This window comes from Neoarius graeffei, chromosome 11, assembly GCF_027579695.1.
Source record: "Neoarius graeffei isolate fNeoGra1 chromosome 11, fNeoGra1.pri, whole genome shotgun sequence".
Classification (NCBI taxonomy): Eukaryota; Metazoa; Chordata; class Actinopteri; order Siluriformes; family Ariidae; genus Neoarius; species Neoarius graeffei.
The window spans coordinates 53857040-53884658 of NC_083579.1; the positions used below are offsets into that span (position 1 = coordinate 53857040).

A 27619-nucleotide genomic window follows, 5' to 3' on the forward strand; every position below is an offset into this window, starting at 1 on the left:
TTGCACATGAAATAATCCGCACATTCTGCATAGTGTTTTTTGCATCATCAGCATCCCATTTCTCAACCACAAGCGTGCCGTTGGCTTAAACTCTCTACTCACTGGGTGCTTGAACCTGTACCGTTCTATGAACAAAATCATAATTATGCTGCAGTCAGGAAGGGATTTCTTGGCTTTTTAATTCACTCCTTTTTATTTATTTATTTATTTATTTTTTTGTCCCCTCACATTACTTTTCTTAGTGTGCAATTCATGTTTGTTTATTACATGCTTTTTGTTTATGTAGAAGGATAGCCCTGTAATTGGTCTTTAACGTTGATCTAGCTGCAGCTTACGGTCCCATTGTTCCAATAAAGACTGGAGGAGGCACAGGTGGAGGATAGTTACACATCCTTCAGCTGTTTCTAAATGATAGGAGCAAGGAGAAAGCACCTCAAAACATTTCCCATTCTGTCTGACCTGAACTGTCTGACCTCTTGAACTCTGTCCTGTGTTCTGCATTAAAATGCATCTCACTCTTCTGTTTTCAAGCTGCCAGTTAGCTGTAAAAAGGTACTCCTCCTCCTCCTCCTTGTCCTTGTCTGCATTCTCCTCTTGTTTTCCCTTCTCACGTCTCTGTCCATTCTATTCGGTATTTATAGCTCCTCTCATTCCATCTTTCCAAACCCCAGGCCATCTGTCACAGAAGGCAAAAGTGTAATTCTGGCAAGAATACGTGTCTGTGGTGCAATTTTTTTTTTTTTTTTTTTTTTTTTTTTTGCTATTTGAGCAATTTTTATACGTTAAAATTGATGTGCTTTTGGAGCTAAACCACATGCTGTAACAGTTTTCTGTGATGAGACCTGAAACTGTCACTCCTCCTGGCTTTCCCACTGTGTAATATTTTATTCATTTATTTTTAAATGGCTTCCTCCCTTCATACAGCTTCTGGCAGATTCCACACACCATAGTATTCCACTTCATAATTCCTAATTATGTTAAGTTGGACTCTGTTGTTTTGCAATTTGGTAACTTCAATAATTTTCAGTAATTTGCTTCACGTGGTGGTTTTGTTGTCCTACGTTATACTGAGGCCTCAATACAAGTTGCAGATGTAATTGTGGAAAACACCTCTATTTTAATCTTCTCTTTTTCAATGTAACTTAAAACTTGTGAAAAATGCACAACAGTTCAGCTTTCCTTGCACTTCATCTGTCTCTCCTCCATCATGTGTTCCTTTTTGCTACCTTTTTGGGCTCTTGCAACGGCACACGGTTCTGTTTTTTTTTTTTTAACCTGTCATTCTTCCTCTTCCACGTTGCCTCATGTTCTTTCTTGCTTTCTCTGCTGTAGGTCATTGATCCAGTAGCTCCCAGGTACAGTGCCCTGCTCCGCTCACAGGTTGTTCCCATCTCCATTTCTGATGCCAAGGAAGAAATGAAGGAGGTGGCCAAACATCCCAAGGTAAATACCAAGCGTTAATCCTTTTAAGGATGATGCTCGAGTGTGAGATATAATGATATCATCCCCACGGTATTACATTTCCATGCAATCCAGCACAGAGAACAGATGCTCACCTGACCATGGTCTCAAGGTGGAAATCGAGAAAAGCAACACGAGTATGACCGATCACTTAAAAATACACCAAAAGGGCAGCCTCTCTCCCCGCCATAAAATGGCACATGAGTCAACTGACATGTCCTGGCCTGTCCCGTCCCCCACCCCACTTCCAGAGATGCCAATCACTACGATTCGTGCGTAGTCACTATGTTTTTGAGAGAAGCACTACGAGGCTACGACCGTCTATTCAGTTTATATGGGATTCATATGATTTTAGCATGGATGCGGTTCGAAACGCGTGAATCTATAAGGGTTCACGATATTTTGCTGGTGTTCGGTACATTTGAGGCCAATTATCGCTTGATAATTCAATATTTTGACTGTATTTATGGTCAAAGTTTGCTTCGATGGGCGCCGCCATCTTTGTTGACAAGCGTTCTGCGCATGCGCAAATTAATTATCGATGCCGCGATGGAATGTCGAGCAGCCCATGTCACTAGGTATTGAGGGGCTGTCGGGGTGTTGTAACCTCACAAACTATCGCTCAAAACCATGAAATCAGGGTTGTCATCCACCCAAAACACCATGTTCCGAATATGCAATGAACATTTCATGATGTATTCGCAAAAAGAAATGAAACACTGTTGAAACTGAAACAGTCATCTTCTGAAGTAAATCAGTCAGAACTGAATAAGTAATCTGACTTGATATTGATGAGATTAAAAGTGAAAGGCAGTTGACAAAAATTAAAAGTAATCAAAGTGACTTGACATTAATCATGGGAATAAAAAGGAAATAGACATGTTCCAGTACAACTATTTGAGTATTGCTAATTGAGTGTTCCAGCATATTCTCTATGAACATTGATGGTATGTAATCTGCATTTGTTTAGTAAACTATTTGAGTATTTGCTAATTGAGTGTTCCAGTATGTTATCTATAAACATTGATGGTATGTAATCTGCATTTGTGTAGTAAAGTTAAGAAAATAATATTCACTGTTTGAAAGTTGATTGTATACAAATTACCAGAGAAGTCTTTACTTTGTGTGAATGTGGTGAGTTAGGAGCATCACTCGAGAAAATCATGAGTGATTGTGGTTTGGTTTTATTTTTCAGATAATTGAAAAAAAAAAAAAAACTAAATCAACAGTTTTCTCCCCCCAAAACCAACATGTCCCAGTTCATTTTAGTCACCTGCATTCACTCAGAATGGCCCTAAAAAAAGCACCAATTTCCAAAATTTTCTCGGGGGCCTTACAGCGCCCCCCGAACCCCCAGCTGGATTGGACTCGCTACGCGCCCTATGGGCGCTCCGCTCGTATGCATGTGTCACTACACATTGATTTCACAAAAGGTTGGCATCTCTAGTCTGGCTAACGCGACTTCAAAGCTCTGCGAGCATTCGGTCTGTCAAAGATATTAAGCCCAACCGTTTCCCAAAGTGCGTGGTTGACCCGCCTCCCTGAAATGCCTCAGTTTGCTACTGGTCGAAGCCAGAAAAGGCTGTGACAAAGCTTAAACCAATCACATCACTCTTTCCTCTGACGTATGTGACGCGACGGGGCTAACTGGTAGATTAAACTCTTACCGAAGCCGGTCGGGAGCAAGGCGAAAACGTCCTTCCTTTCAATAAATACCTCCAGGGCTACTCTTTGCTCCATTTTTAATGAGAACTTGCTCCATGTTCGTAATGTTTCTAGTGAATGAAGCGCTTCCGGCATAGATTCTGTAAACAATCTATGGCTTCCAGTCGCAGTTCTACAACATCACTGCCTTGAACACGCCTCTACCCAGGGCCGTTGGAGATGCTCAAAGTTGATTGGCTCCCAATTTTTCGGGAGCTTGGAAGAGCTGTAGATAGCTTGCCTTGCCAGACTAAGCTCGCAACAGGTCCTCGTGTTGCGTCACGCTTAGGATGGGCGGGCCCAGGATATGGCATCTCTGCACTTCCCATTTCTGCACTCTTGACCCACATTGCACACTCCCTTTCTGCAAAAGTAAATGGAGAACATTTTTGAATTCATAAAGTAGAATAAAATCTATCCGTCGACTGCCAACCTGGCTAACATTAGCCGCGTATATATTTAACATCGGTTCACAGTTACCACAGAAATCTTTCAGAAGAAAAAGGCTACATCCACACGGCAACGAGATTTTTTTTTTTTTAATTTCCCGTCCACATGGCCAACGGATCAGTAAAATATCAGGTACATATGTCAACGCAACGCTTGCTGAAAACGATGCAATACACATGCCACACCTCTATGTGCACTGTAAGACGGTCCCATCGGAGACACCAGAACAATAGAAGTAGTAGGACGCATGTGCATAAACCCCTTCTCCTGTAGCATCAGCCACATAAAGTTTTGATTATTAATCAGTAGCGTAAAATAGTATCTATTGTCTAAGACACTTATTTATATTTCATATTAAAACGTCTATGTAAATTAATACATAGAAAGCCTGGCCAGGCGCTGAACGTTCTTCTGCCTTCACTTTAAGAGAAATTCAGGGCGAGCATGAGCCTAAGTTCTTCCTGTCACACGCACACACCTTCTCACTCCCTATCCTATGGATATAGTCCCTTTAAATCATGTGCTCGTTTTTTGAATGGAGATGCGGAAAGAGGAATGAATGGGGGTAGATGGAGAGAGAGAGAGGAATGAATGGGGGTAGATGGAAGCCGGTACGCCAACATTCTGAGATCCTCCAGAATTCTTTAATGGTCCGGAATAAATTGAATGCTACACGTTGATGGATTACTTTGTTCTTCCCAACATCTGAAGAGGTGAGATCGCTCCTTTTTTTTTTTTTTTTTTTCCTATTTTTGCTGGCGGGATTGTTTGTTTTTGGAAAGCGCACGGGCGGTGCGCGGTTTTGGTTATACTGCTTCCGCAGTGTTTGGACTAAAGACTCTGCCCTAAGGGCTATTCTCTCTCTCTCTCTCACTTTGCACCATTACACAATAAATATTCAGAGTGAAAATATTTTGTAAGCGCGTTTCATGAACCAAGTTATAGGATTTGTTGACAACTTGCATCGAGTTCGTTACACTTCTACCCGGCGTGAAGCACTGACAGTCATGTGGTTGTGACGTTATTGTAAACAAATCCGTTCTACTCATCCATACGACTTCGCAACGGCGCCGTTGCCAGATTTTTCCACTCTGGAACCCGTTCTCAAAATATTTCGTTTTGGGGCACCCAAAACACCGCCGAAACGATAAACAATTTTATCAGATTCACCTGAATCCATTACCGTGTGGACAGGGCCAAAGACTTTGACCCAAAAAGGTTAAATAGGTTTGCAATGAAGTGTCAAGTCTAACACTTTACAATAATATTCATGGTGATGAAAATTAGAAGGTGGTGGATTTCTTTTCTTTTTAACCAGAACTCTCTTGCACACACTCCCACTCAATTCTAAGCAGCGTCAATAGAGGAAATAGCTACATTTACATGGACCCTAGTAATCCTTTTAATAATCCGATTTAAGCTTAATTGGAATGAAATTTCTTTATGCAAACAGCTTGATTGGAATGAAATGCCCCATTCCGAGTGAGAATTTAACCAGATTGAAAGGGGTGGTGTAAACCTCTGATAATCCGTTGGATAGGAAAATATTAGCCATGTAACCGCTTGAACACATTGCCTTCTGTACCTGTTTAGTATGTCTTTGCACAGTGAGGTGCTTTGTGTGTAGTCTCATGGCAACAGCGTGTACAACTACATGCTGCTCCCAGAAGTAGTGGACGATTGTGCCAAGATCAGTTATCTGTTTACAAGACAAATGCTTATGTTGACTTGTGTTCAATTAAAAAAAGGAAAACATCCTGTTGGTGTGGGTCACTGGGGGCTGGGTGTGAATGGCCTAGAGTCTCGTTGGGGTCATCAAGGGATTGTTGGTTCTCTCTGTCCTCCTGTGAGTCACTGAAAACAGCTGGGTTTTGGTGTGCATTCAGTTGTCTAGAAAGTGTGCCAAGGACTGCATTGTAGGTGGCTGATAAAGGACAGAGAGAACCAACAATCCATTAATCACCCCAACGACTCTCTAGGCCGTTCACACCCAGCCCCCAGTGACCCACACCAATAGGAGGACTCAACGACACCTTAGGATTGCTTTTCATCCATGAGAGGATAAATACCTGATACTCCCTATTGAGGCCAATTTATGCTGACAACCCAGTCCTCGCAGATGGCGTCTGCGAAGCCCCCCCCCCCCCCCTTCGCAGACGCTCTGCGCGCACCTCCCAAAAATTGTGACCACCGCAGACAGCGTCGCAGACGAGAGGGCTCTGATTGGTCCACTCTACATCCGCTGTACACGCACTTCCGCTTCCCTACTTTCCCGGTTTGGTTTGTTTTCACGACCGCCATTTTTAAAAACACGAGCGAAGATGGAGCAGCACGAAGAGCGGTTGATCGAGGAAGTGAGGAAGTACGTACATCTATACGACTCCAGTTCTAGTCATTATAAGTAATCGGAGGATAAACACTCCACTAACCACACCCACCAACTACTCCTAGCGACTTCGCGCCCCCTTGCGTTGTGGCGGTGAATAACATCGCGCACGCCTATTATGCGTCTACTTCTTCTATTGTTCTGATGTCTCCGATGGGACCGTCTTACAGCGCACGTAGAGGTGTGGCATGTGTATTGCATCGTTTTCAGCAAGCGTTGCGTTGCTATATATATGTACCTGATATTTACTGATCCGTTGCCCATGTGGACTCTATATATATATATATATATATATATATATATATATATATATATATATATATATATATATATATAATTATTATTATTTTTTTTTTAATAAAATTTCGTTGCTGTTGTCGTGTGGATGTAGCCTGAAAATCTTCAGACACCTTTCTATCTGATCACTTTCATGTAAATGGAACATTCAGAATTGCAGATCAGAATGAATCCATTCCAAATGTTTAAAAAAAAAAAAAAAATGCGTGCATGTAAACTTGACTAGTGCCAGCCATGTAAACTTTAGACAAATGATTTGCAAAAGGATTATATCAATATATACTGTTAGGGGTTTGTTTGTTTATAATTAGTTCCTGTGTAATACCGTAGAGTCGTTTTAAAAATCCAGACTCCTGAGTTTTTGCAAATGCTTCAGTTCTGACTGCACAGCTGGAAATATTATTACACCCTCCCCCACTCACCTTAAACCAGAAATGCACCTTGGCTACTGATTCGGGACGATTAAATAATTAATCAATTTTTTTAATGGAAAATTTCAATTCATAATTGAATGTCTTATCCAGCATAGTACTACAGAGACTGGTCTGGTTGAGCAATGAGAATGCAAGTGTTTGTGGGGTTTTTTTTGTTTTGTTTTGTTTGTTTTCTTTCCCATATGTAGAATGCAGATGTGGGGATGAAGCAGGTGTGGTATGGCCCAAAGGTGTTTGTTGAGGGGGCAGATGCTGAGACTTTCACTGAGGGCGAGACTGTTACCTTCATTAACTGGGGCAACATCATCATCACTAAAATTCACAAGTAAAATACTTCTGGCATCTGACAGATAATGGATATTCAACGTGTCTTCATTTAAATAAGACAATATCCTGAATTTTTTTTTTTAATAATAAACTTTTGCTGCTTCAGAGACGGCAGCGGAGCGATCTCCTCTCTTGAAGGTCGTCTGAACCTGGAGAACGCTGACTATAAGAAAACCACTAAGATCACTTGGCTGGCCGAGACCCCCAAAGCACCCTTCACCCCTACCGTGTGTGTCGTCTACCAGCACCTCATCACCAAACCTGTGCTGGGCAAAGATGACAACTTCAAGGACTACATCAACAAGAACAGCAAAGTGAGTGCTCAGGCTTTTGGAGCATGGTTAATGGCTATACCATATTTTTCCACACTGTATGAGGTTTCTTTTGCTTCAGCAAATGCAGTGATGAAAAGGAAAGTAAAATGTATCTCAGAATTTTTGAGTTGGCCTAATTTGCCTGTGTAGTACATTTTTTTTTTTTTCAAAGCTGTGTGCAGTTGTTGTTTTAGCAATTATAAAGTCAAAATTTCACTTTTTTTTTGTTTGTTTCTTTGTTTTTTGCTCACGCACATAATTGACGTCATTGTCGTGGCAAAGGGAAATCGGTAAATTGTAGCCAAATTCTGAGCTTATTGTGTGTTTTGACAGCTGTTCTCTCGAACACGGAGATGTCCAGACTGAGTGAGCTGAGCATTTTCAACTTTTGCTGTGTTCACATATATACCGGTACGATAGTGGTATAACTGTATTGATACAAAGTATACCGGTACAGTTTAGTGCATCTGTCCACACAAGCGAGAAATGTTTACGGTTTTCTTTCACGGTAGTTGAAATGCGCGTGCGCGAAATGTTTCCGTGGTTACCGAGTAACTTCCTTCCGAGAATATGGCGGATGAAACAACATGTGTGTGCTTTTTGTTGTCAATGTACAGTCTGTATTTCTGGTGGTCATTTATTCAGTCGAATCGTATAAAACGCACGAGGCAGTTGAGAAAGAAACACAGAAAACGAATCTTGTATTGTATTGTATGAATAACCCGGAAGACATAGGAATGGTTCATTGCGCATGCGCATTATAATTGTATCGATACAGAACCGCTTCATCTGTCCACACTACAGCAAAGCGCTACAGTACCGATACTGTACCGGTACGAAACCCATACATTTGTGGGTTTTGTACCGATACAGTTATACCGCTACAGTACCGGTATAGTTGCTAGTGTGGACAGGTGTTGCGGTACGAAAGTAGTATCGTATCGGTACAAAATCCCTAGTGTGGACAGGGTATTAGTGGAAACTTTATGAAAAGGTTACTGATGTCTGTTTTGGACAAATAAACGCATCATTATGGAAATGTGCTTCAGTTCAGAAGTGTAAACCAGCCTTTAGACTGTGTGCTCTCATCTCACCACAATGATCAAAATGAAGAAATGTCTGTCGTGGAAGAAGTGTGATCTATTCCTCAACAGGCACAGATATTAATGCCATGGAGCAGTGTTCTCAAATAAGCCAAAATGAAAGGCAGTACCAAATAGAAGTTCTGTTTTAGAAGTAATACAGATTTGAAATAAGTGTATGATACATGACTTGAGTGAAGCAACATGCATGCATCAATTTCTCTTGACAAAATTTATGTCTGGTTTTATACTTTTTATTTCTTATTTAGAAAATTTCAGTTCAGAGTTGAATTTTTTTGCAGATAATAGATTAGTGGGGATAAATGGATGCAGATGTGAGGATTATGCTGACGTGTGGTTTTTTTTTTTTTTTTAAAAGACTGAAGAGATCATGCTTGGAGACCCATGCCTGAAGGACTTGAAGAAGGGTGACATCATTCAGCTGCAGAGGAGGGGCTTCTATATCTGTGACCAGCCCTATGAACCAGTCAGGTTAATATAGTTCACTGCTCAGAAATGATATTTAACATGTTGTAGTAATTCTGTCATGCAAATGAAGCTGCTGGCATGTGAATTATTGTAACGGTTGTTATAAATCAATCATAAACCAGAAGCTTTATTCCAGCTTATTTACATTTATTTTTGTAATGAATTATAATACTGTAGTTTGAAGATTTGGGCTGTACTGAACTAATTGATTCAACCTACTTGTCCAGTCCTCACAGCTGTAAGGAGAGCCCCTGTATCCTGCTGTATATTCCAGATGGCCACACCAAGGAGATGCCCACATCTGGCTCCAAGGACAAAAGCAAGAGCCAGCCAACCACTAAGCCTGTGAGCGCAACATTTTTTTTTTTTTTTTTAATCTTCCGAATACTTTTTGTTGCTCTATGGAAATAATCGTTCTGTTTATATGTATTTGTCCTCAGGTAAGTGCTGAGCCTGAAGTGTCTGTAGCCAAAAACGTGAGCATATCTTCATCCTGTCCATACACACGCGTAGCAGAGCAAGGCGAGGTGGTGCGGAAACTGAAGGCTGAGAAAGCACCCAAGGTGTGCCTCTGTCTGAATTAATAGATTCTTTGAATAACCCAATTATTTTTCTTTTTGTATTAATGATCTTTTCTATTTTTTTGTCTTTTACAGGACAAAATAGATGCAGCTGTAAAAGAGCTTTTGGCTCTGAAAGCAGAGTTTAAGCAGCTCACGGGTCAGGAGTACAAACCAGGCATGGCTCCTCCCTCTGCAGCACCAACACAGCCGACCACATCATCTAGCTCCTCCCCTACTGACCTCTACGCACAAGTGGCAGCACAGGGAGAGGTGGTCAGGACACTCAAAACAGAGAAGGCAGCAAAGGTGAGCCTCTAGAACTGATGCTAGGTTCAATTTACACTAATGATCTCATCTCATTATCTCTAGCCGCTTTATCCTGTTCTACAGGGTCACAGGCAAGCTGGAGCCTATCCCAGCTGACTACGGGCGAGAGGCGGGGTACACCCTGGACAAGTCGCCAGGTCATCACAGGGCTGACACAGACAACCATTCACACTCACATTCACACCTACGGTCAATTTAGAGTCACCAGTTAGCCTAACCTGCATGTCTTTTGGACTGTGGGGGAAACCGGAGCACCCGGAGGAAACCCACGCGGACACGGGGAGAACATGCAAACTCCGCACAGAAAGGCCCTCGCCGACCGCTGGGCTTGAACCCGGACCTTCTTGCTGTGAGGCGACAGCGCTAACCACTACACCACCGTGCCGCCCTACACTAATGATCTATTTATTTTTTAATTTTACAAATAAAAATAATAACTTGTCATTAACGACATCAAACTGACAAGTGATCATTTTATGCACCACTATTTACAACATTCCTTAAGTATCTGTGGTGCAACCAAAAATCTACAGTGTTAGTTTTAAACTAACTACTCTCTCAACCTGTGGTTTTGAATCGATTGTACAACCTTTTTGCTTCTGCCAAGATGTTCAGACATAGTCATAGAGTTTTCAACAAAATGATGACCGTAACATGCTTCCAGATCAGCACAGAAATGATTAAAGGAGCTTCAGATCAGTGTTTTGCCATGATCATCTCCACCCTAATGAAAGCTTATGGTTTGAAGTAAAGACAAGTCCACATGCACAAACCTGATATGCATAGAATGAGCTTAAAATGTTCACCATTTAGGTACAGAACGAGATCCCTCAAAGTGTCTGACTGTGTTCAACGTTACAGAATGAAACTCGGTGCCTACCGTCAAAAAAATGTTAATTTTTTTTGACGTGCTGATCGCTTTGAAAGTTTTGTTGAAAAAAAAATTGCCATACTTGGATGTTTGTGTTTGCGGGGGGAAAAACATGCTTAAATAAAACATTTACATAATTAAAATTACATGTACCTGGATGAGCTCAAAATATCACTTGTAGCATATGTTGTATGTCGTATGTTAAAGAACGTGCAATAAATGACAGTTTTGTATAGAACACGCAAAATTATTCTGTATTTTTGTTTCGGATCTAATTTTGCTAATTTTCATGAAGGATGCTAATAATTCTGGAGGACCGTGTGTATAATGCCCCGTGTCATTACCTGATCTGCATCTCTTTCCCTAGTCACATCCAAGTTTTAGGAAAGAAGTACACGTTTAAGGCTACGTTTACATTACGTCGAATCAGCGGATCATCAGATTAACGTTCTTAAAACGATTCGCGTTGACACTAAAACCGTTAGCCGTGCACACAGCAACACCAATACGCGGATACGCTCGGCTCCGCAGGCATCCTGCGCTCCAAATCACTCCGCCCTGAACAGCGAGTGCCCTCTGGAGGGTGCGCACTCCGGCCCTGCGCAGCTCACAGAGCGCGCGAGTGAAGTGAACAAGCCACGATTCGGGACTGAGCCGCTGTGTGTGTGATCCCAGCGCAGATCACTTATTACTTGCAAGTGGAAGGATGGCAAGCCTAAAGACAATCATAACTACACAATGGGCAGTATTTGCATCAGTATTTGCAGTATTTTCATACTTTTATACTCTTTAATGAAAGGTGATACAAGGCGGAAGTCTGCGCCGTTTTTCAGCAGTCGTGTCACATGACCAACGCCAGCGAATCAGGAAGGTGGATGTCACAGTGACGTTGTCCAATGAGACGCCAGCTAGAGCTCAGCACAGCGTATTCGCGTATTCTCAATGTTTACACAGCACCGGAGCTGATACGATCTAGATTGAATACGTGGACGCTGGCGGATTCCCGTTTCCCCGCTTTTTCAGGGGGGTTAATGTAAACGGACAGTGCGTCCGCGAAGAAAACGAGACAGATACGGTCTAATGTAAACGTAGCCTAAAAGTAGACTGCCTTTCAGATTTTTCAAGTGCAGGTCATAAAAATTATTTTCCCTGACACCCAATTATTATTTTTGTTTAGTGGACCGAAAGCTACTGAATTCAAACCACAGACTTCCAATTTTATTAGTGTTTTTTTTTTTTTTTAAATAAATAGAACAATTTAATGAATTTGGGGTCATGTGGCCCTAAATTCTCCATTTTTTTTTTTTCTTTTTCCTGCTTCAGCATGATCCAATTAAAGATACTGCATCATGTGGTGGGCTTTCCCCATTCGTGCAAAGCATTATGGGATACAAATTTGAAACAGGAGAGAAAAATGGAGGATGCGAATGAAACGTGAAAGACCGACTACAGTAACAGAAAGCAAGAAGAAAAGACGTTATGTTGCGAAGGAAAGGAAACGCAGGACCAAACTAATAAATATCAGCGGTCAGAGAGCACCTCGGTGTGATCAGCTGTTTGTTTAGCAACAGAATGATGTAACGGTCAGTGCACGGTCACAGGTAAACCTGCACATGCGCACACGGACTTCCTCTGTCCGCTTGACTGCGCGAAGCAAGCGATTTCATGCACATTATTTGCTCGGGAATCCCCTCAAATTAAATAACTTCTCAGCCACAGAATGGCCTGATTATTTCTGTAATATCTCACAAAAATAAACACATCACAATGACCAAATTTCAGAGTGAACTAAATTTCACCGATTTTATGAAATCGAAAGGCCGTCTAGCTTTAACACAAATCACTTGTTTTATAGTGAAATGTTTGATGGATTTCTCTGAATGGGGGTTGGTCACCTTGCATGATTCTTAGGTTAGTTATGTGCCTACTAACCTCTTAGGTTTTAATAAAATGAGAATGAAATTAACTTTGTCCATCCCCTTGCTTTCCTTCCTAGGAGCAAATTGATGCTGCTGTGAAGCAGCTGCTGGCTCTGAAGGAAGAGTATAAGAAGGTGACTGGTCAGGACTACAAGCCAGGAGCTGCCCCTGCTCCATCAGCTTCTACTCCATCAACCACCACGACATCCTCACCACCACAATGCCTCAACAAAGACCCCGTGGACATTTACCAATGTGTGTCACAGCAGGGTGACCTTGTTCGGAAACTGAAAACGGAGAAGGCACCTAAGGTTTGTATTCTTGTGTCTTTTTAACAGTTATTTGAGTTCCTAATTGATATGGCAGTTCACGAACAAAGAGGTGATTAAATCTGGATGCATGTCAAACACAGAGTTGAGCTGCTGAGGGCCCAGAAAGTCCCACCAATGGCCTACAATTTAAACCTACAATCATCTAATCACTAGCTCATAACTATTCCTGCTGTGCTGTTGGTGCCACCATGTTACAATGCTGTGTTTTTCAAAAGTGAAGTTTTCTTCCTATTCTAGGACCAGGTGGATGCTGCTGTGAAACAGCTGTTGGATCTGAAGGCTGAATATAAGCAGCAAACTGGAAAAGAGTATAAACCAGGCCAGGCTCCCAGCACTGCTTCAACCCCTGCACAAGCCGGCCCTGTACCTCCTCAGTCCTGCTCTTCCCCTCAGGCCCAGGCTCTGTTCACTCAGGTTGCCCAGCAGGGGGAGCAAGTGAGAAGGCTTAAAGTAGAGAATGCCCCAAAGGTACTTTTAAGCCTTCACATTTACTCTGTGATTTCATTTTTCTAATGCTAAGTTATGCTATGTAACTTCAGTTAGTTTTCAAAATCTGTATTGATTATCTCTAGGAGAACAATATATTTTTGCCCTAGAAGAAAATGTCAGTTTTTTCCACCTTTTTATATGAATTTGCAACCTATAAAAATAATGGAGGGAAAGACAATCAGAAGCATTTTAGAGAAAAATCAAACTTTCAATAACCAGGTTGCATAAGCGCGCACACCCGTTTATAAGCGTGGCTGTGGCTCTGTTCAGAATCAGCAAGTCGCCTTCAAGCTCATGTTAAAGGAACAGTCCACCGTACTTCCATAATGAAATATGCTCTTATCTGAATTGAGACGAGCTGCTCCGTACCTCTCCGAGCTTTGCGCGACTTCCCAGTCAGTCAGACGCAGTCAGACGCGCTGTCACGCCTGTTAGCAATGTAGCTAGGCTCAGTATGGCCAATGGTATTTTTTGGGGCTGTAGTTAGATGCGACCAAACTCTTCCGCGTTTTTCCTGTTTACGGTTTATATGACCAGTGACATGAAACAAGTTCAGTTACACAAATTGAAACGTAGCGATTTTCTATGCTATGGAAAGTCCGCACTATAATGACAGGTGTACTAACACCTTCTGCGCGCTTTGGCAGCGCATTGATATCTGAGCTCCGTATCAATGCGCTGTCGAAGCGCGCAGAAGGTGTTAGTACGCCTGTCATTATAGTGCGGACTTTCCATAGCATAGAAAATCGCTATGTTTCAATTTGTGTAACTGAACTTGTTTCATGTCACTGGTCATATAAACCTATGTAAACAGGAAAACATGGAAGAGTTTGGTCGCATCTAACTACAGCCCCAAAAAATACCATTGGCCATACTGAGCCTAGCTACATTGCTAACAAGAGTAACAGCGCGTCTGACTGACTGGGAGGTCGCGCAAAGCTCGGAGAGGTACGGAGCAGCTTGTCTCAATTCAGATAAGAGCATATTTCATTATGGAAGTATGGTGGACTGTTCCTTTAAGTAGCAGTTAGTATACACCTGCCATCAGTTAAGGTTACCCCTGTTTAACCCCAAATAAAGTTCAGCTGTTACTGTAGAATTTTGTTTCTACTGCAAAAGCAATGGTCCACAAGAAAACTTAAACATGAACAGGCTCGCTATAGAAAAAGGGATTAGTCAGGAGAGGGGTGCAAAAGATTTTCCTGGGCAATCAACAAGTGGAAAAACATGGACGTTCCCAAGTACAGGACCTCCCTCGAAAAGAGAGAGCGAGAGAGAGAAGATAAGGTGAAAACTGCACAGGGAATTTGCAATTAGGCCTATAGCAACATTAAAGGAGCTGTAGGAATTTCTGGCAAGTACTGGTTATATTTTCACATGTCTGGGAGTAGCTGGCTAGACAGAAGTCAAAACAGGCATATTTTGCCAAAACATACGATCACCCAAACCATGTGGCAAATTGTATGGGGGGTAGGTGTGAAAAATATGGTCTGATGAGACCAAGGCTGCACTTTTTGGCCATACAGTGGTACCTTGGGTTACGAACTTAATTTGTTCTTTGACTCCGTTCGCGAACCGAATTAATTTTTACCATTGACATTAATGTAAATCCAATTAATCTATTCACCAGCCCCAGAAACATAGGTTGTTTTTGGTTTTTTTGGTAACTTTTTTTTATGGGTTTATGTGTGGGGGGGAAAAATACAGAAAGGAATTAAAGATAACCTTAATTATAGAAAAGTACAGTAATACTAAAAACATAATTGTACAGTACACTTTACCTTTGTGGTTGATAGTTGCTGGCACACGTGGATGGAGGAGGAAGACTACTCCCTCGAAGGAGAGGCCTTCGAGGGAGAGTCCTGTTCCATAATAACGTCAGGCAACTCTGTGGGTATTTCTGGAGTTTTTTTCCCCTCCTTTGTCTCTTGGGAAGTGGTTCGGCGGCTGGTGTTTGCACAAGAAAATGATCCAGAGAAATTTGCCTTTTTCTTTGCTGGATAATTTTGCGAAAATGGGCCATTACATTATCATTTAAAATGTCCACTGCTCTGCTGGCTACAGTTTTGTCAGGGTGATGCTTCTCAATAAAAGCCTGCACTTCGCTCCACTTATTGCAAATTGTTTTTATCTCAGCACCTGAAGCATCTACTACTACTTCCTCCTCCTCTCCTGAGTGCTCCTCCTGCATAACTTTCACTTGCTCACGTTGCAAATCAACAAGTTCTTCTGTGGTGAGTCCTTGCTTGTGGTCCTCCAGCAGCTCCACCACATCCTCCTCGTTGACTTCCAACTCCAAACTTTTTTGTCAATGCTTACAGTGTCGTAGTACTACAGCTGTCTCCTCCTCAAAGCCCTCAAAAACTCTATCAGCCACAGAAGCTGGCCCAAGTTTCTTCCAGGCAGACTGCAACGTGCGGTAAGAGACGTCGTTCCAGGCTTTATCGATGAGATTTATGCAGTGGAGGATATTGAAGTGATCCTTCCAAAAATCACGCAGGGTCAAATTCGTATCATTGATGACCTGGAAACACTTTGAGAAAAGAGCCTTGGTATATACGGGTGCTGGTCATATAATTAGAATATCATGAAAAAGTTGATTTATTTCAGTAATTCCATTCAAAAAGTGAAACTTGTATATTATATTCATTCATTACACACAGACTGATATATTTCAAGTGTTTTTTCTTTTAATTTTGATGATTATAACTGACAACCCCAAATTCAGTATCTCAGAAAATTAGAATATTGTGAAAAGGTTCAATATTGAAGACACCTGGTGCCGCACTCTAATCAGCTAATTAACTCAAAACCCCTGCAAAGGCCTTTAAATGGTCTCTCAGTCTCGTTCCGTAGGCGACACAATCATGGGGAAGACTGCTGACTTGACAGTTGTCCAAAAGACGACCATTGACACCTTGCACAAGGAGGGCAAGACACAAAAGGTCATTGCTAAAGGGGCTGGCTGTTCACAGCTCTGTGTCCAAGCACATTAATAGAGAGGCGAAGGGAAGGAAAAGATGTGGTAGGAAAAAGTGTACAAGCAATAGGGATAACCGCACCCTGGAGAGGATTGTGAAACAAAACCCATTCACAAAGAGTGGACTGCAGCTGGAGTCAGTGCTTCAAGAACCACCACGCACAGATGTATGCAAGACATGGGTTTCAGCTGTCGCATTCCTTGTGTCAAGCCACTCTTGAACAAGAGACAGCGTCAGAAGCGTCTCGCCTGGGCTAAAGACAAAAAGGACTGGACTGCTGCTGAGTGGTCCAACGTTATGTTCTCTGATGAAAGTAAATTTTGCATTTCCTTTGGAAATCAAGGTCCAGAGTCTGGAGGAAGAGAGGAGAGGCACAGAATCCATGTTGCTTGAGGTCCAGTGTAAAGTTTCCACAGTCAGTGATGGTTTGGGGTGCCATGTCATCTGCTGGTGTTGGTCTACTGTGTTTTCTGAGGTCCAAGGTCAACGTAGCCGTCTACCAGGAAGTTTTAGAGCACTTCACGCTTCCTGCTGCTGACCAACTTTATGGAGATGCAGATTTCATTTTCCAACAGGACTTGGCACCTGCACACAGTGCCAAAGCTACCAGTACCTGGTTTAAGGACCATGGTATCCCTGTTCTTAATTGGCCAGCAAAGTCGCCTGACCTTAACCCCATAGGAAATCTATGGGGTATTGTGAAGAGGAAGATGCGGTACGCCAGACCCAACAATGCAGAAGAGCTGAAGGCCACTGTCAGAGCAACCTGGACTCTCATAACACCTGAGCAGTGCCACAGACTGATCGACTCCATGCCACGCCACATTGCTGCAGTAATTCAGGCAAAAGGAGCCCCAAAGAAGTATTGAGTGCTGTACATGCTCATACTTTTCATGTTCATACTTTTCAGTTGGCCAACATTTCTAAAAATCCTTTTTTTTGTATTGGTCTTAAGTAATATTCTAATTTTCTGAGATACTGAATTTGGGATTTTCATTAGTTGTCAGTTATAATCATTAAAATTAAAAGAAATAAACATTTGAAATATAAGTGTGTGTAATGAATGAATATAATATACAAGTTTCACTTTTTGAATGGAATTACTGAAATACATCAACTTTTTCATGATATTCTAATTATATGACCAGCACCTCTAACTTCTTGAAGTTAGAAATTATTTGCTGGTCCATTGGCTGGATGAGAGGTGTGGTGTTAGGAGGCAGAAATTTGATTCTGATAAAATCGTATTCACTATCAAGGTCTTCTTCAATATTTGGAGGATGGGCAGGAGCGTTGTCCATAACCAGCAGACACTTAAGGGGCAACTTCTTTTCCTCAAGATGTTTCTTCATAGCAGGTGCACAAACTTCATTCAACCACTCCCTAAAAATTATTCTGGTAACCCAAGCCTTGCTATTTGTTCTCCACATTACAGGAAGTTTACTTTTCATCACTTTATTGTGATTAAAAACGCGCAGATTTTCAGAGTGGTACACTAAAAGAGGCTTCATTTTAAAATCCCCACTTGCATTAGCACACAATAAAAGCCTGGTTTGTAGCCAGGCAGTGACTTTTCCTCTTGGGTTATGTAGGTCCTTTTTGGCACCCCCCCCCCCCCCCCCCCCCCAAAAAAAAAGTCCTGTTTCATCACAATTAAAAACTTGATGCGGAACGTAACCTTCAGAGTTGATAAACTTTTCTCAAATTCCTCCACATATTTATCTGCTGCTTTTTTGTCCGAACTTGCTGCCTCTCCGTGCCTAACAACGCTATGAATTCCAGTTCGTCGTTGAAATTTATCGAACCAGCCTCTACTTTCTTTAAATTCGTCAACGCTAGCAGCACTTGTACTTGGTTGTTTCGCCGATAAATCAGCATGCAAACGTTAAGCCTTCTCGCGTATTATAGCCTCGCTGATACTACCTCCCTGAAGCTGTTTTTCATTAATCCAAACTAACAGTAATTTTTCCACTTCTTCTAACACTTGAGACCTTTTTTCGTTAACATAGTCACTCCTTTAGCCACATCAGCTTTCTTCAGCACATCTTTGTTCTTTAAGATAGTACAGATTGTCTATTTAGCCACGTCGTACTGCTTGGCGAGATCAGAAACACGAACGCCACGTTCATGTTTAACTATTATTTCCTTCTTCGTTTCAACAGTAATACGTTTAGGCTTCTTAACAGGAGCCATAATGAGGGTTAATTTAATGCAAAAAAGGAATCGTATCAACACAACACAATGACGAACAATGTTCACAGTGCGCCACCTTGAGTACAATTGATGCTGTCTCACATGGTGCGGAAGCCCGCCAGTTTGTGCGTTCGTGCATCGAAGATGGAATCAAAGCAAAATTTGTTCGGAAATGGTGTTCGTAGCCCGATTTTGTTCGTGAATAGGGACATTCGTGACCCAAGGTTTGACTGTAATTCTAAAAGGTATGTGGTATACAAACAAAAAATGCAGCACATTTATCAAAAGAACACCCAGAATGAAGCGTGGTGGTGACAGCATCGTCCTTTGGGGCTGCTTCAGTCAGAACTGGACATTTTTAATCAAGGTGCAGGGACTCGTGAATAGTTCCAGATACCAGTCGATTTTGGTGCAAAACCTTCAGGCGTCTGCTAGAAGGTGGAAGATAAAGAGGAATTTCACCTTTCAGCATGATAATTACCTGAAGCATCCAGCCAAATCAACCAAGGAATGGCCACTGAAAAAGATCCACATTAGGCTCTGGCCGGGCCATTCTGAAGACCTGAAATCCAGTTGAAAATCTGTGGGGTGGGGTGGGGTGGCCTGATGAGGGCCATGCATAGGAGATGTAATTTGACAGCTCTAGAACATTTTTGTAAGAAAGAGTGGGAAAATATTGCCAAGTCAAGCTGTAGAAAGCTGATGGACACCTTATCCGAAAATACTGGGTGCACAATGCTACCATGTGTAGTTCTGGTAGATGCTAAATTGCACTTTGTTGCCGGGTACCTATATTGTGCAATGACACAGTATTTATCAAAGTATCTATCTTTCTATCTAATAAAAAGGTGCTTCAACAAAGTAATTTTGCTTTATTTGTACAGGTTGCAATTTTAAAGTTGTGATGTGGATTCCCCCCCCCCCCCCCCCTTTTACATTGCTTTTTTTTTCTTTCTTTAAATCACAATTTCTTCTTTATTTACATGAACATCATGTAGAGTTTTCATATCCGCTGTATGTTTTCGGAGAGTGACTAATCCGATAAATAACATTTTACTGAACTGTACAGTGCTCTGGTTCACCAAGACAAGAGTTGTTCGGTCATTACTGTACATGTTCTTTTCACTTCCTTTGAATAGGAACAGGTGGACACAGCAGTGAAAACTCTGCTGGAGCTGAAGGGCCAGTACAAAGCTCTCACTGGACAGGAGTACAAGCCAGCAAGTGCTGCAGGAGGAACAGGGAACACGGGATCAGAGGACAAGAGCCGCAAGGAGCGCGAGAACACGTCTGAGAAACGAGGAGGAGGCCACAAGCCACAGAAAGGAGGAGACAAACCTCAGAGTCAGGAGAGTGGGGCAGGAGGAGCAGGAGACAGTCAGGGGCCAAAGAAACAGACACGGTATGACCCCTATAAACCTACATGCGCTAAGTGGTGATTTTGTGGGGTTCCATCCATCCATTCTTCATATCTATATGCATTGTCACTTTTACTTCTGTTCATTCCCTTTTCTTTCCTTTTCTCATGTTCACTCTATACCAGGGCTTTTCAAAGTGTGGGGCGCGCCTCCCCTGGGGGGCGCCAGAGTTCTTTGGGGGGGCGCAACGTGAGGAAACATGAACTAGAATAAGTTACTATTGCGGACATTTAGCGAACTTCAGCTAGCCTTTGCCAGAGACAAAATGGATCGATTTTTAGTACCTAAAGCTACAGTGAGTGAGGAGACAGAGTCTGGGCCAAGCAAAAAAACCAGACCCTCCAGGATTTCGCGATGTTGCGATTTGCAACTTCAACCCAAATTCAACCAATCCCCGCGAATTCAGGGCGGTGTTGCAATTATATCCAATCACCGCAATCTTCCCGCAAATTTGACCAATCGTTGGCGTCGTCTTGAGGTGACGTCGACAAACTACCTTCCGCCTTACTTCCGCGTATACGTTCAAGAGAAGCAGCATGCGCGCAGTGTTGCCAGATTGGGCGGTTTCAAGTGCATTTTGGCGGGTTTTGAACATATTTTGGACTGGAAAACGTCAGCAGTATCTGGCAACATTGCATGATGTGTGAGTCAGTGTTTATATAGGCTTAAATTCTGTTACTGAAAGTGTGTTATGTTTACAGTGAAGGACTGTGTGCACTTTACATTATTTTTTACTTAATACAAGAAATTAATGGATGCCAACATTTTTGCCAAAATGGTATTTTATTTTCCATTGTTTAGGCAGCTTCAGCATCATGCTGTGAGATTCTGTTCAAATTTTTTTTTTTCTTCTATGAAGCCTGAGCCATTTATTTTATTAGTTTATAATTATTGTTTAATTTAGTCTTCAGGAGAGACTGCCTGCACACAGTACTAGTATTAAGTGTTTTTTTTTTTTTTTTTTCTTACATGAAAGCTGGGGCGGCACGGTGGTGTAGTGGTTAGCGCTGTCGCTGCACAGCAAGAAGGTCCGGGTTCGAGCCCCGTGGCCGGCGAGGGCCTTTCTGTGTGGAGTTTGCATGTTCTCCCTGTGTCCGCGTGGGTTTCCTCTGGGTACTCCGGTTTCCCCCACAGTCCAAAGACATGCAGGTTAGGTTAACTGGTGACTCTAAATTGACCGTAGTTGTGAATGTGAGTGTGAATGGGTGTCTGTGTCAGCCCTGTGATGACCTGGCGACTTGTCCAGGGTGTACCCCGCCTTTCGCCCGTAGTCAGCTGGGATAGGCTCCAGCTTGCGCGACCCTGTAGAACAGGATAAAGCGGCTAGAGATGATGAGATGAGATGAGACATGAAAGCTGAGGCATTTATATTATATTTTAAGGTAACTTCATGTTGTGCTGTGAGGTTCTGTGCACTTTAACTTTAGAACCAACAGGTGCATTTGGATAAGTAAAGGCTATTTTTCTGCATTTTTGTAGTCCTGGTAATCTTTTATATTGGTAAAGTTGTTTATAGGATCATTTCTCAGTGTCTTTGTTTTTTTTTTTTTAATCAATAGTTTTTCGGTAATAACTTTATTTAACATATCACTCAATTTTAATCACAAAAAGAGAAAATCGCAACAATTTCTCGCAACTTTCACTTCCTCCCACAATGTAATCGCAACAAAAACCTAAAAAACACCGCAACTTTCATCGCAATTTTTTGGAAAACCCCCCGCAATATCAGACATTTTAGCCCACAACAATCACAAAAAAGGCCTGCGAAATCCTGGGGGGACTGAAAAAAGAAGGAAGTATGGCCACGATTATTTAAAGTTTGGATTTTCATGGACTGGATCTGAAGATGCTCCACTGCCACAGTGTGTTGTCTGCCAAGAGGTGCTAGCTAACGATGCTATGAGATGTTTAAAATGTGTAAAAGAAAAAAATGTGTACAACAACCTTTTTTTTTTTTTTTTTTTTTTTTTTAAATACGAATGGAACATTAAGTATAGCAACAACAAAAATTGTGGGGGGGCGCTGTTGTTTATTTGCTCTCTGAGGGGGGGCTGACTCTCCCACACTTTGAAAACCCCTGCTCTATACAATACTGTGCATCCCTGTTCATCTTGTCGCTGTTGACACAGTTTGCACTGCACTCCCATTTTAATTCCACTCAGGTCTGCTGCTGATGCTTACAATGTTTACGTCCCAAAGCACTACCACATCGCACTCTTGCTTTTTTTTTTTTTTAATATATGCATTTACATTTGTTTCATTTATATTGTTAAATTACTTTTAGTATATTTGGAGCACTCTGTGCTGCTATAATCGGTGAATTTCCCTCTGGCGTGAATAACGCGATCGATCTGTTATTTTCTGTGATCATAATAAATCGCACAGTAGATCTTAAGGTTTGTTAATGGAGGCTTGAGAAAGTTTGGACGTTGTTGCAGTACTGCCATAACTGGTTATAACCTCCAAGACTAAATCTCGATTGCTGCATTCATATCTGACACTTCAGTTCAGATTATGTGCTATGGTCGAGGACATTTGTCAGGATTATACAGTATATAAATAATGAAATCACTATGAGGGCAAGATTAGTATTGGGGAAGCTTCTTGGTGTGTCCAAATGCTCATGAGGGTCATATTAAGTCATCTTGGTAATATAGTTTTTTTGGGGGGGGGCTTAACAATGTACAGACTTAGTGATATAACCAACCACCTAACATTTTATATAACAGTTAGTTCCAGTCTACTAATTTGGTCAAGCAGTGTTCCAACAGTTCCTAGGCCGTTATTAAAAAATGTTCTGTTTCCAGTCCACCGGCCGGTTGAGTGCCATTTGTGCGGTTGACAATTTTTTTTTTAACGCCGGTTTTTCGACATTTTTTTTCGGGTTCGTAAATCTAAAATCGAACTTGACATTTACGCATTCCCAGGGCTTTCCACTAAGGCTCATACTAGCCAGCTATGACAAATAAGTAGCCGGGGGGGAGTAAACACAAAATAAACTCCTGTGCACGCAGCTCCCAGGGTTAAATGTATTTTCCACAGACCATTTATTTATTCACTTTACTCAAATACAAAGTAAAATGGCAGTAAATCTTCTTTCTTTTCTTGCGTATTGCATCATGAGGCGTTCCTGGCTTGTAAATCTCTTATTTTCGGTGCATGACACATTCACGCAGCTGAGCATGCTATGAATTAACAATGACAGCGGTCTGCAGTGGGGCTACACAATTACACACTCAGCCAACATTTCTCCATTTGTGTATGAAAATACACTCCAACCACTCAGTTTGGGTTCATTTACAACCAACGGTGTCTTTTGATGCCAGCACGTAATTGAACGAGAGAAGACTGGTTTACCGGAGACAAAATAAGCGTCATCTCTGCTTCTGTTCCCTCCGACGGCCCCGACACACTACTGCCTCCGCCGAGTGCGCGCACTCTGAACTGAATCAGCTCTGCGCATGCGCCGTGCGGCACAAAAAAATGGCAGCCACCATGAAGGAAGGAGATTCGGAGTTTTCAAACATTTGCTTAAGGCCAAGTTTACATTAGACTGTATCTGTCTCGTTTTCTTCGCGGATGCACTGTCCGTTTACATTAAAATGCCTGGAAACGCCGGGAAACGGGAATCCGCCAGGGTCCACGTATTCAATCCAGATCGTGTGTGGTCCGGTGCTGTGTAAACATTGAGAATACGTGGATACGTTGTGCTGAGCTCTAGCTGGCGTCGTCATTGGACAACGTCACTGTGACATCCACCTTCCTGATTCGCTGGCGTTGGTCATGTGACGCGACTGCTGAAAAACGGCGCAGACGTCCGCCTTGTATCACCTTTCATTAAAGAGTATAAAAGTATGAAAATACTGCAAATACTGATGCAAATACTGCCCATTGTGTAGTTATGATTGTCTTTAGGCTTGCCATCCTTCCACTTGCAAGTGGTAAGTGACTTGCACACAGCGGCTCAGTCCCGAATCACTGCTCGTGCACTACACTCGCACGCTCTGTGAGCTGCACAGGGCCGGAGTGCGCACCCTCCAGAGGGCACTCGCTGTTCAGGGCGGAGTGATTTGGAGCGCAGCCGCTGAGGAGGAAGCGATGAGCCGCACTGACACATTTCAACTTGCGTGCCGAATTAGTCATGTGATTAGCGTATCCGTGTATTGGCGTTGCTGTGTGCGTGCGAATCGTGTATTGGCGTTGCTGTGTGCACGCTAATCGTTTTTAAAAACGTTAATCTGATGATCCGCTGATACGGTCTAATGTAAACCCCACCTAAGTGTGAAATCGCAAAATGGTATTTTAGCGAACAACAAAATGGTAAAGATTCAGAAAAACAAATCATTCAGTGATCATTTTAATAGTGTAATTTCATCCGAACTAGGCCTAACGGTCGATTTAGAACTACAAAAAGTCCGTGTGTCGGACATTTTAAGTACCTTTGTAAAAGTTTTGCAAATGTTGCAGTCAGCATTTAAAATGCTAACTTAAAGTTTTTGTACAAGTTTCAGTTGATTAAACTGTCATTTTATTAAATGTGTCTGCTTTTGTAATAAAAAAAGTACTGAAAGAAAAAGCAAACACAGCATTGCGATTTCTTATCCATCCATATATATTAAAAAATAATTTAAAAAAAATAAATAAATCCCTCCCTCCCAACTGAATTTTTTTTGCTCACCCGGTGGACAGGAAACGGATTTTTTTTTTTTTTTAAGGATGGCCCTATATTTCCTATAACCACACTGGGACACTGTACGGTGTATCACTCTGCTCATCTGTGTCCAAAATGTCACTTGGTCGATTTTAATTTCTTGTTCATAGAACTGTTGTATAAAAGCTATAGCACAGTAGCAGTTGTGTGATTTTATTTAAATAATATCGGCTGGCGTTGAGTGGTATATCGGATATAGTCCCTTCAGCTAGCATGATATTGAACGAGTCAAAGACGAGTTCAATATCATACTCGCTGAATGGACTATATCTGATGTACCACAAAAAAAAGCCAGCCGTTGTTGTTGTTGTACATTACACATCCAAAATTCTCTCAACCTTCCTCGTTTAATGACGCAAACCTGGCGGCTATGTTTGTTTTTACAAATTGTCACACTTGCTCACTAGCGCGGAAGTTTTACATGTAATACGTATCTTATGGTATTTTCAGTTCACTGCAGCAATTTCCTGTGGGCACATGCGCTGCAGAAAACTCTCATCGCATCAGCTCCAACGTGTGATGTTATGTCTTGACAACCGTGCAGTATCGTAAACCATATTCAATGCTCATTCTCTATTGGGTAGAGAGACGTAATACACACAGGATAAGCAATATGCTAACAATATTGCATGCTATGAAACCCACTAGAAGGGAAGAGAATACATGTTTTTATTCCATGGAAAAAGTGTCCTGTGTGTACTGTATAAGAATACTGAATATCTGATTACCTGCAGCAAATCACAGCCATGCCGATGTTCAGTATAACCGCACAATTGTAAGTGCAATATTGCTTTTTAACAGTTCTGTAAACAAGAAATGAATGAGTATATTCAGTTTGTCACCCTATGCTCCACCTAGGGAGTCTACTACAAGAATAAGTAAGTAAAGTCAATATATTCAGTACAACTGTACTCTCGATGAGTTGCACGGTCACCCAATCATATTGCTAATATCGCAACCTCTTCCCCAGTATAATCAAGTATCTCGATCGTAATTAAATGAATCTTACGGATTTTTAAAAAAATATATTTGTAGCTTAATAACCGTACTATAAAATGGCATTGAGAAAAGGGATTTATTATGTTACGACTTTGGGGGGGGGAATCACATATTTTTAATAAAGGCACTAAAATCTTTGTGTAACACGTTATTCACGGCGACATGGATATAAGAACAATTGTGCAAAAGTTGCATCTCGCTGAATATGAAAGGAAAACTTGGAATAAACAGCATTTACAAAAGTTGTTATACAATAAAGACATGTTTTATGAGCATTGGTTTTTCTTTTTAATAATTTCTTCCAATGAAACATGATGCCACTGTGGCATGTAGTGCCTTCAGAAAATACTGTAAAAAATCAAAACCGAAGTGTCGATCCTAAAATTGAAAATTTAATAAAACGTTTGTTTGCCGATCTGATGGGCTATATCCGAAACCTTAAAAAGCAAAATATGAAACTTTTTTGCACTCCGCCTCCGTACGAGGAAAAAATATAATTCAGGAACACTTTTTGCAATATTAAAAGTGCACAGGATAATCTAAGTTTGCCTGGGGAAATGAGAAAATAAATTCACAAACTTGCATATTGGAGTACTTGCTCTGATACCTGTGCTTTGGGCTTGTGTTTGTCCAACATCGCTCAGATTTTCAGCCGTTTTTCAATCGTCTAATGCTCGATAATCAAGTTTGAACGACATGGAAACACTTTCTGCCATAATTGCCATGTTTACGAACCATAAAGAGCGTTACAATGAGATTAAGCAAGGAAATTCACTCCAACAATGTCTAAAATCTCGCTCGGTGTTTTGCTTCTTCTTCAAGAACTTTGTTCGTGAATGGATAATGTGCAATTGCCTATAGTCTTAGGGGATTCAATACATAGAACAAGTGTGTTATGTCATAGTTGTTTAAAAATAGTTTGGCTTGAGGCAGCCACGTTTAACAAACAGCTCATGGATATAACAAAAGCTGAATCGCCGCCAATTTCCTGTAAACAAGCCGCACAAAAAAGAAAAAGAAGCGAGAGATGAAGAATATTACCTTAATCATGAGGAAAAAATCGAATAAGTCAAGAAGTGACGTTGAGAAAAGTGGGAAATGTCAAAGCAGCCGCCACGAACCAGACACGGTTTGAAGAAATGTGGCCTCAGAGAGAAGGTAGAAGAAAAACTGCCCAAGAAGAAAACGAGAAGGGAAGAAAAGTTTAACAAGCAGACCAGAGAAAGCGTAAGAAAATACAAAGAACGAAGGCAACGTGAACAAGCTGAGAAACGATTGGTTCAAAGGAGATGTGGACTGGGGATTTCCAAATCAGACCTCAAAAAAAGTGCCATTGTTGGCAGGAAGTTTTCCTTTGACTATGCTTTGCAAAAAAAAAAAAAAACATATCGTCCAGATTCTTGTGAACAGAAGAAGTCTATCACTACGTTCACACTGCAGGCTGAAGTGACTCAAATCCGATTTTTTTCGCCCATATGTGACCTGTATCCGATCTTTTATTGACAATATGAACGACACAGATCCGTTTTTTTTTTTGTTTTTTTTTCAAATCCGACCCAGGCCGTTTGGATATGTGGTCCTAATTCCGATTCCTATCCGATCTTTTCATATGCGACTTCAGTCTGAACCGCCAGGTCGCATTCATCCGACTTGCACGTCATCAACAAGCCACAAACGTCACTATTCTGCGCTGAAGTAGGCGGCGGGTCTCTCAAAAAAAGTTACAACAACATGGCTTTGATGTTCCTTTGAACGGAGGTTGCAGTCACTACCCCGCAGAACGCCTGAGCCAAAACCCTTGCCCTCAACCTCCTCCTTAATATCAGGCTATTGTGCATGTTCTGGCTTCGTCGCAACAACTGCATCATCGCC

General features: G+C 41.7%; 1 protein-coding gene and 1 non-coding gene across 2 annotated transcripts in view; both read left to right on the forward strand.

Annotated features, from left to right (window-relative positions):
• The window catches only part of eprs1 (glutamyl-prolyl-tRNA synthetase 1), a 77729-nt gene that overhangs the window by 37100 nt on the left and 13010 nt on the right, over nt 1-27619 (forward strand). Inside the window, exons 13-22 of the mRNA XM_060934205.1 lie at nt 1333-1443; nt 6921-7057; nt 7166-7373; nt 8835-8947; nt 9172-9289; nt 9385-9507; nt 9601-9813; nt 12702-12935; nt 13194-13424; nt 19759-20021. Coding sequence (XP_060790188.1) covers nt 1333-1443; nt 6921-7057; nt 7166-7373; nt 8835-8947; nt 9172-9289; nt 9385-9507; nt 9601-9813; nt 12702-12935; nt 13194-13424; nt 19759-20021 — 1751 coding nt within the window. The remainder of the gene's footprint in view (nt 1-1332; nt 1444-6920; nt 7058-7165; nt 7374-8834; nt 8948-9171; nt 9290-9384; nt 9508-9600; nt 9814-12701; nt 12936-13193; nt 13425-19758; nt 20022-27619) is intronic.
• LOC132894710 (small nucleolar RNA SNORA47) lies at nt 22443-22575 on the forward strand. The gene has a single exon (XR_009655673.1). It is a non-coding gene; the product is annotated as a small nucleolar RNA SNORA47 (small nucleolar RNA).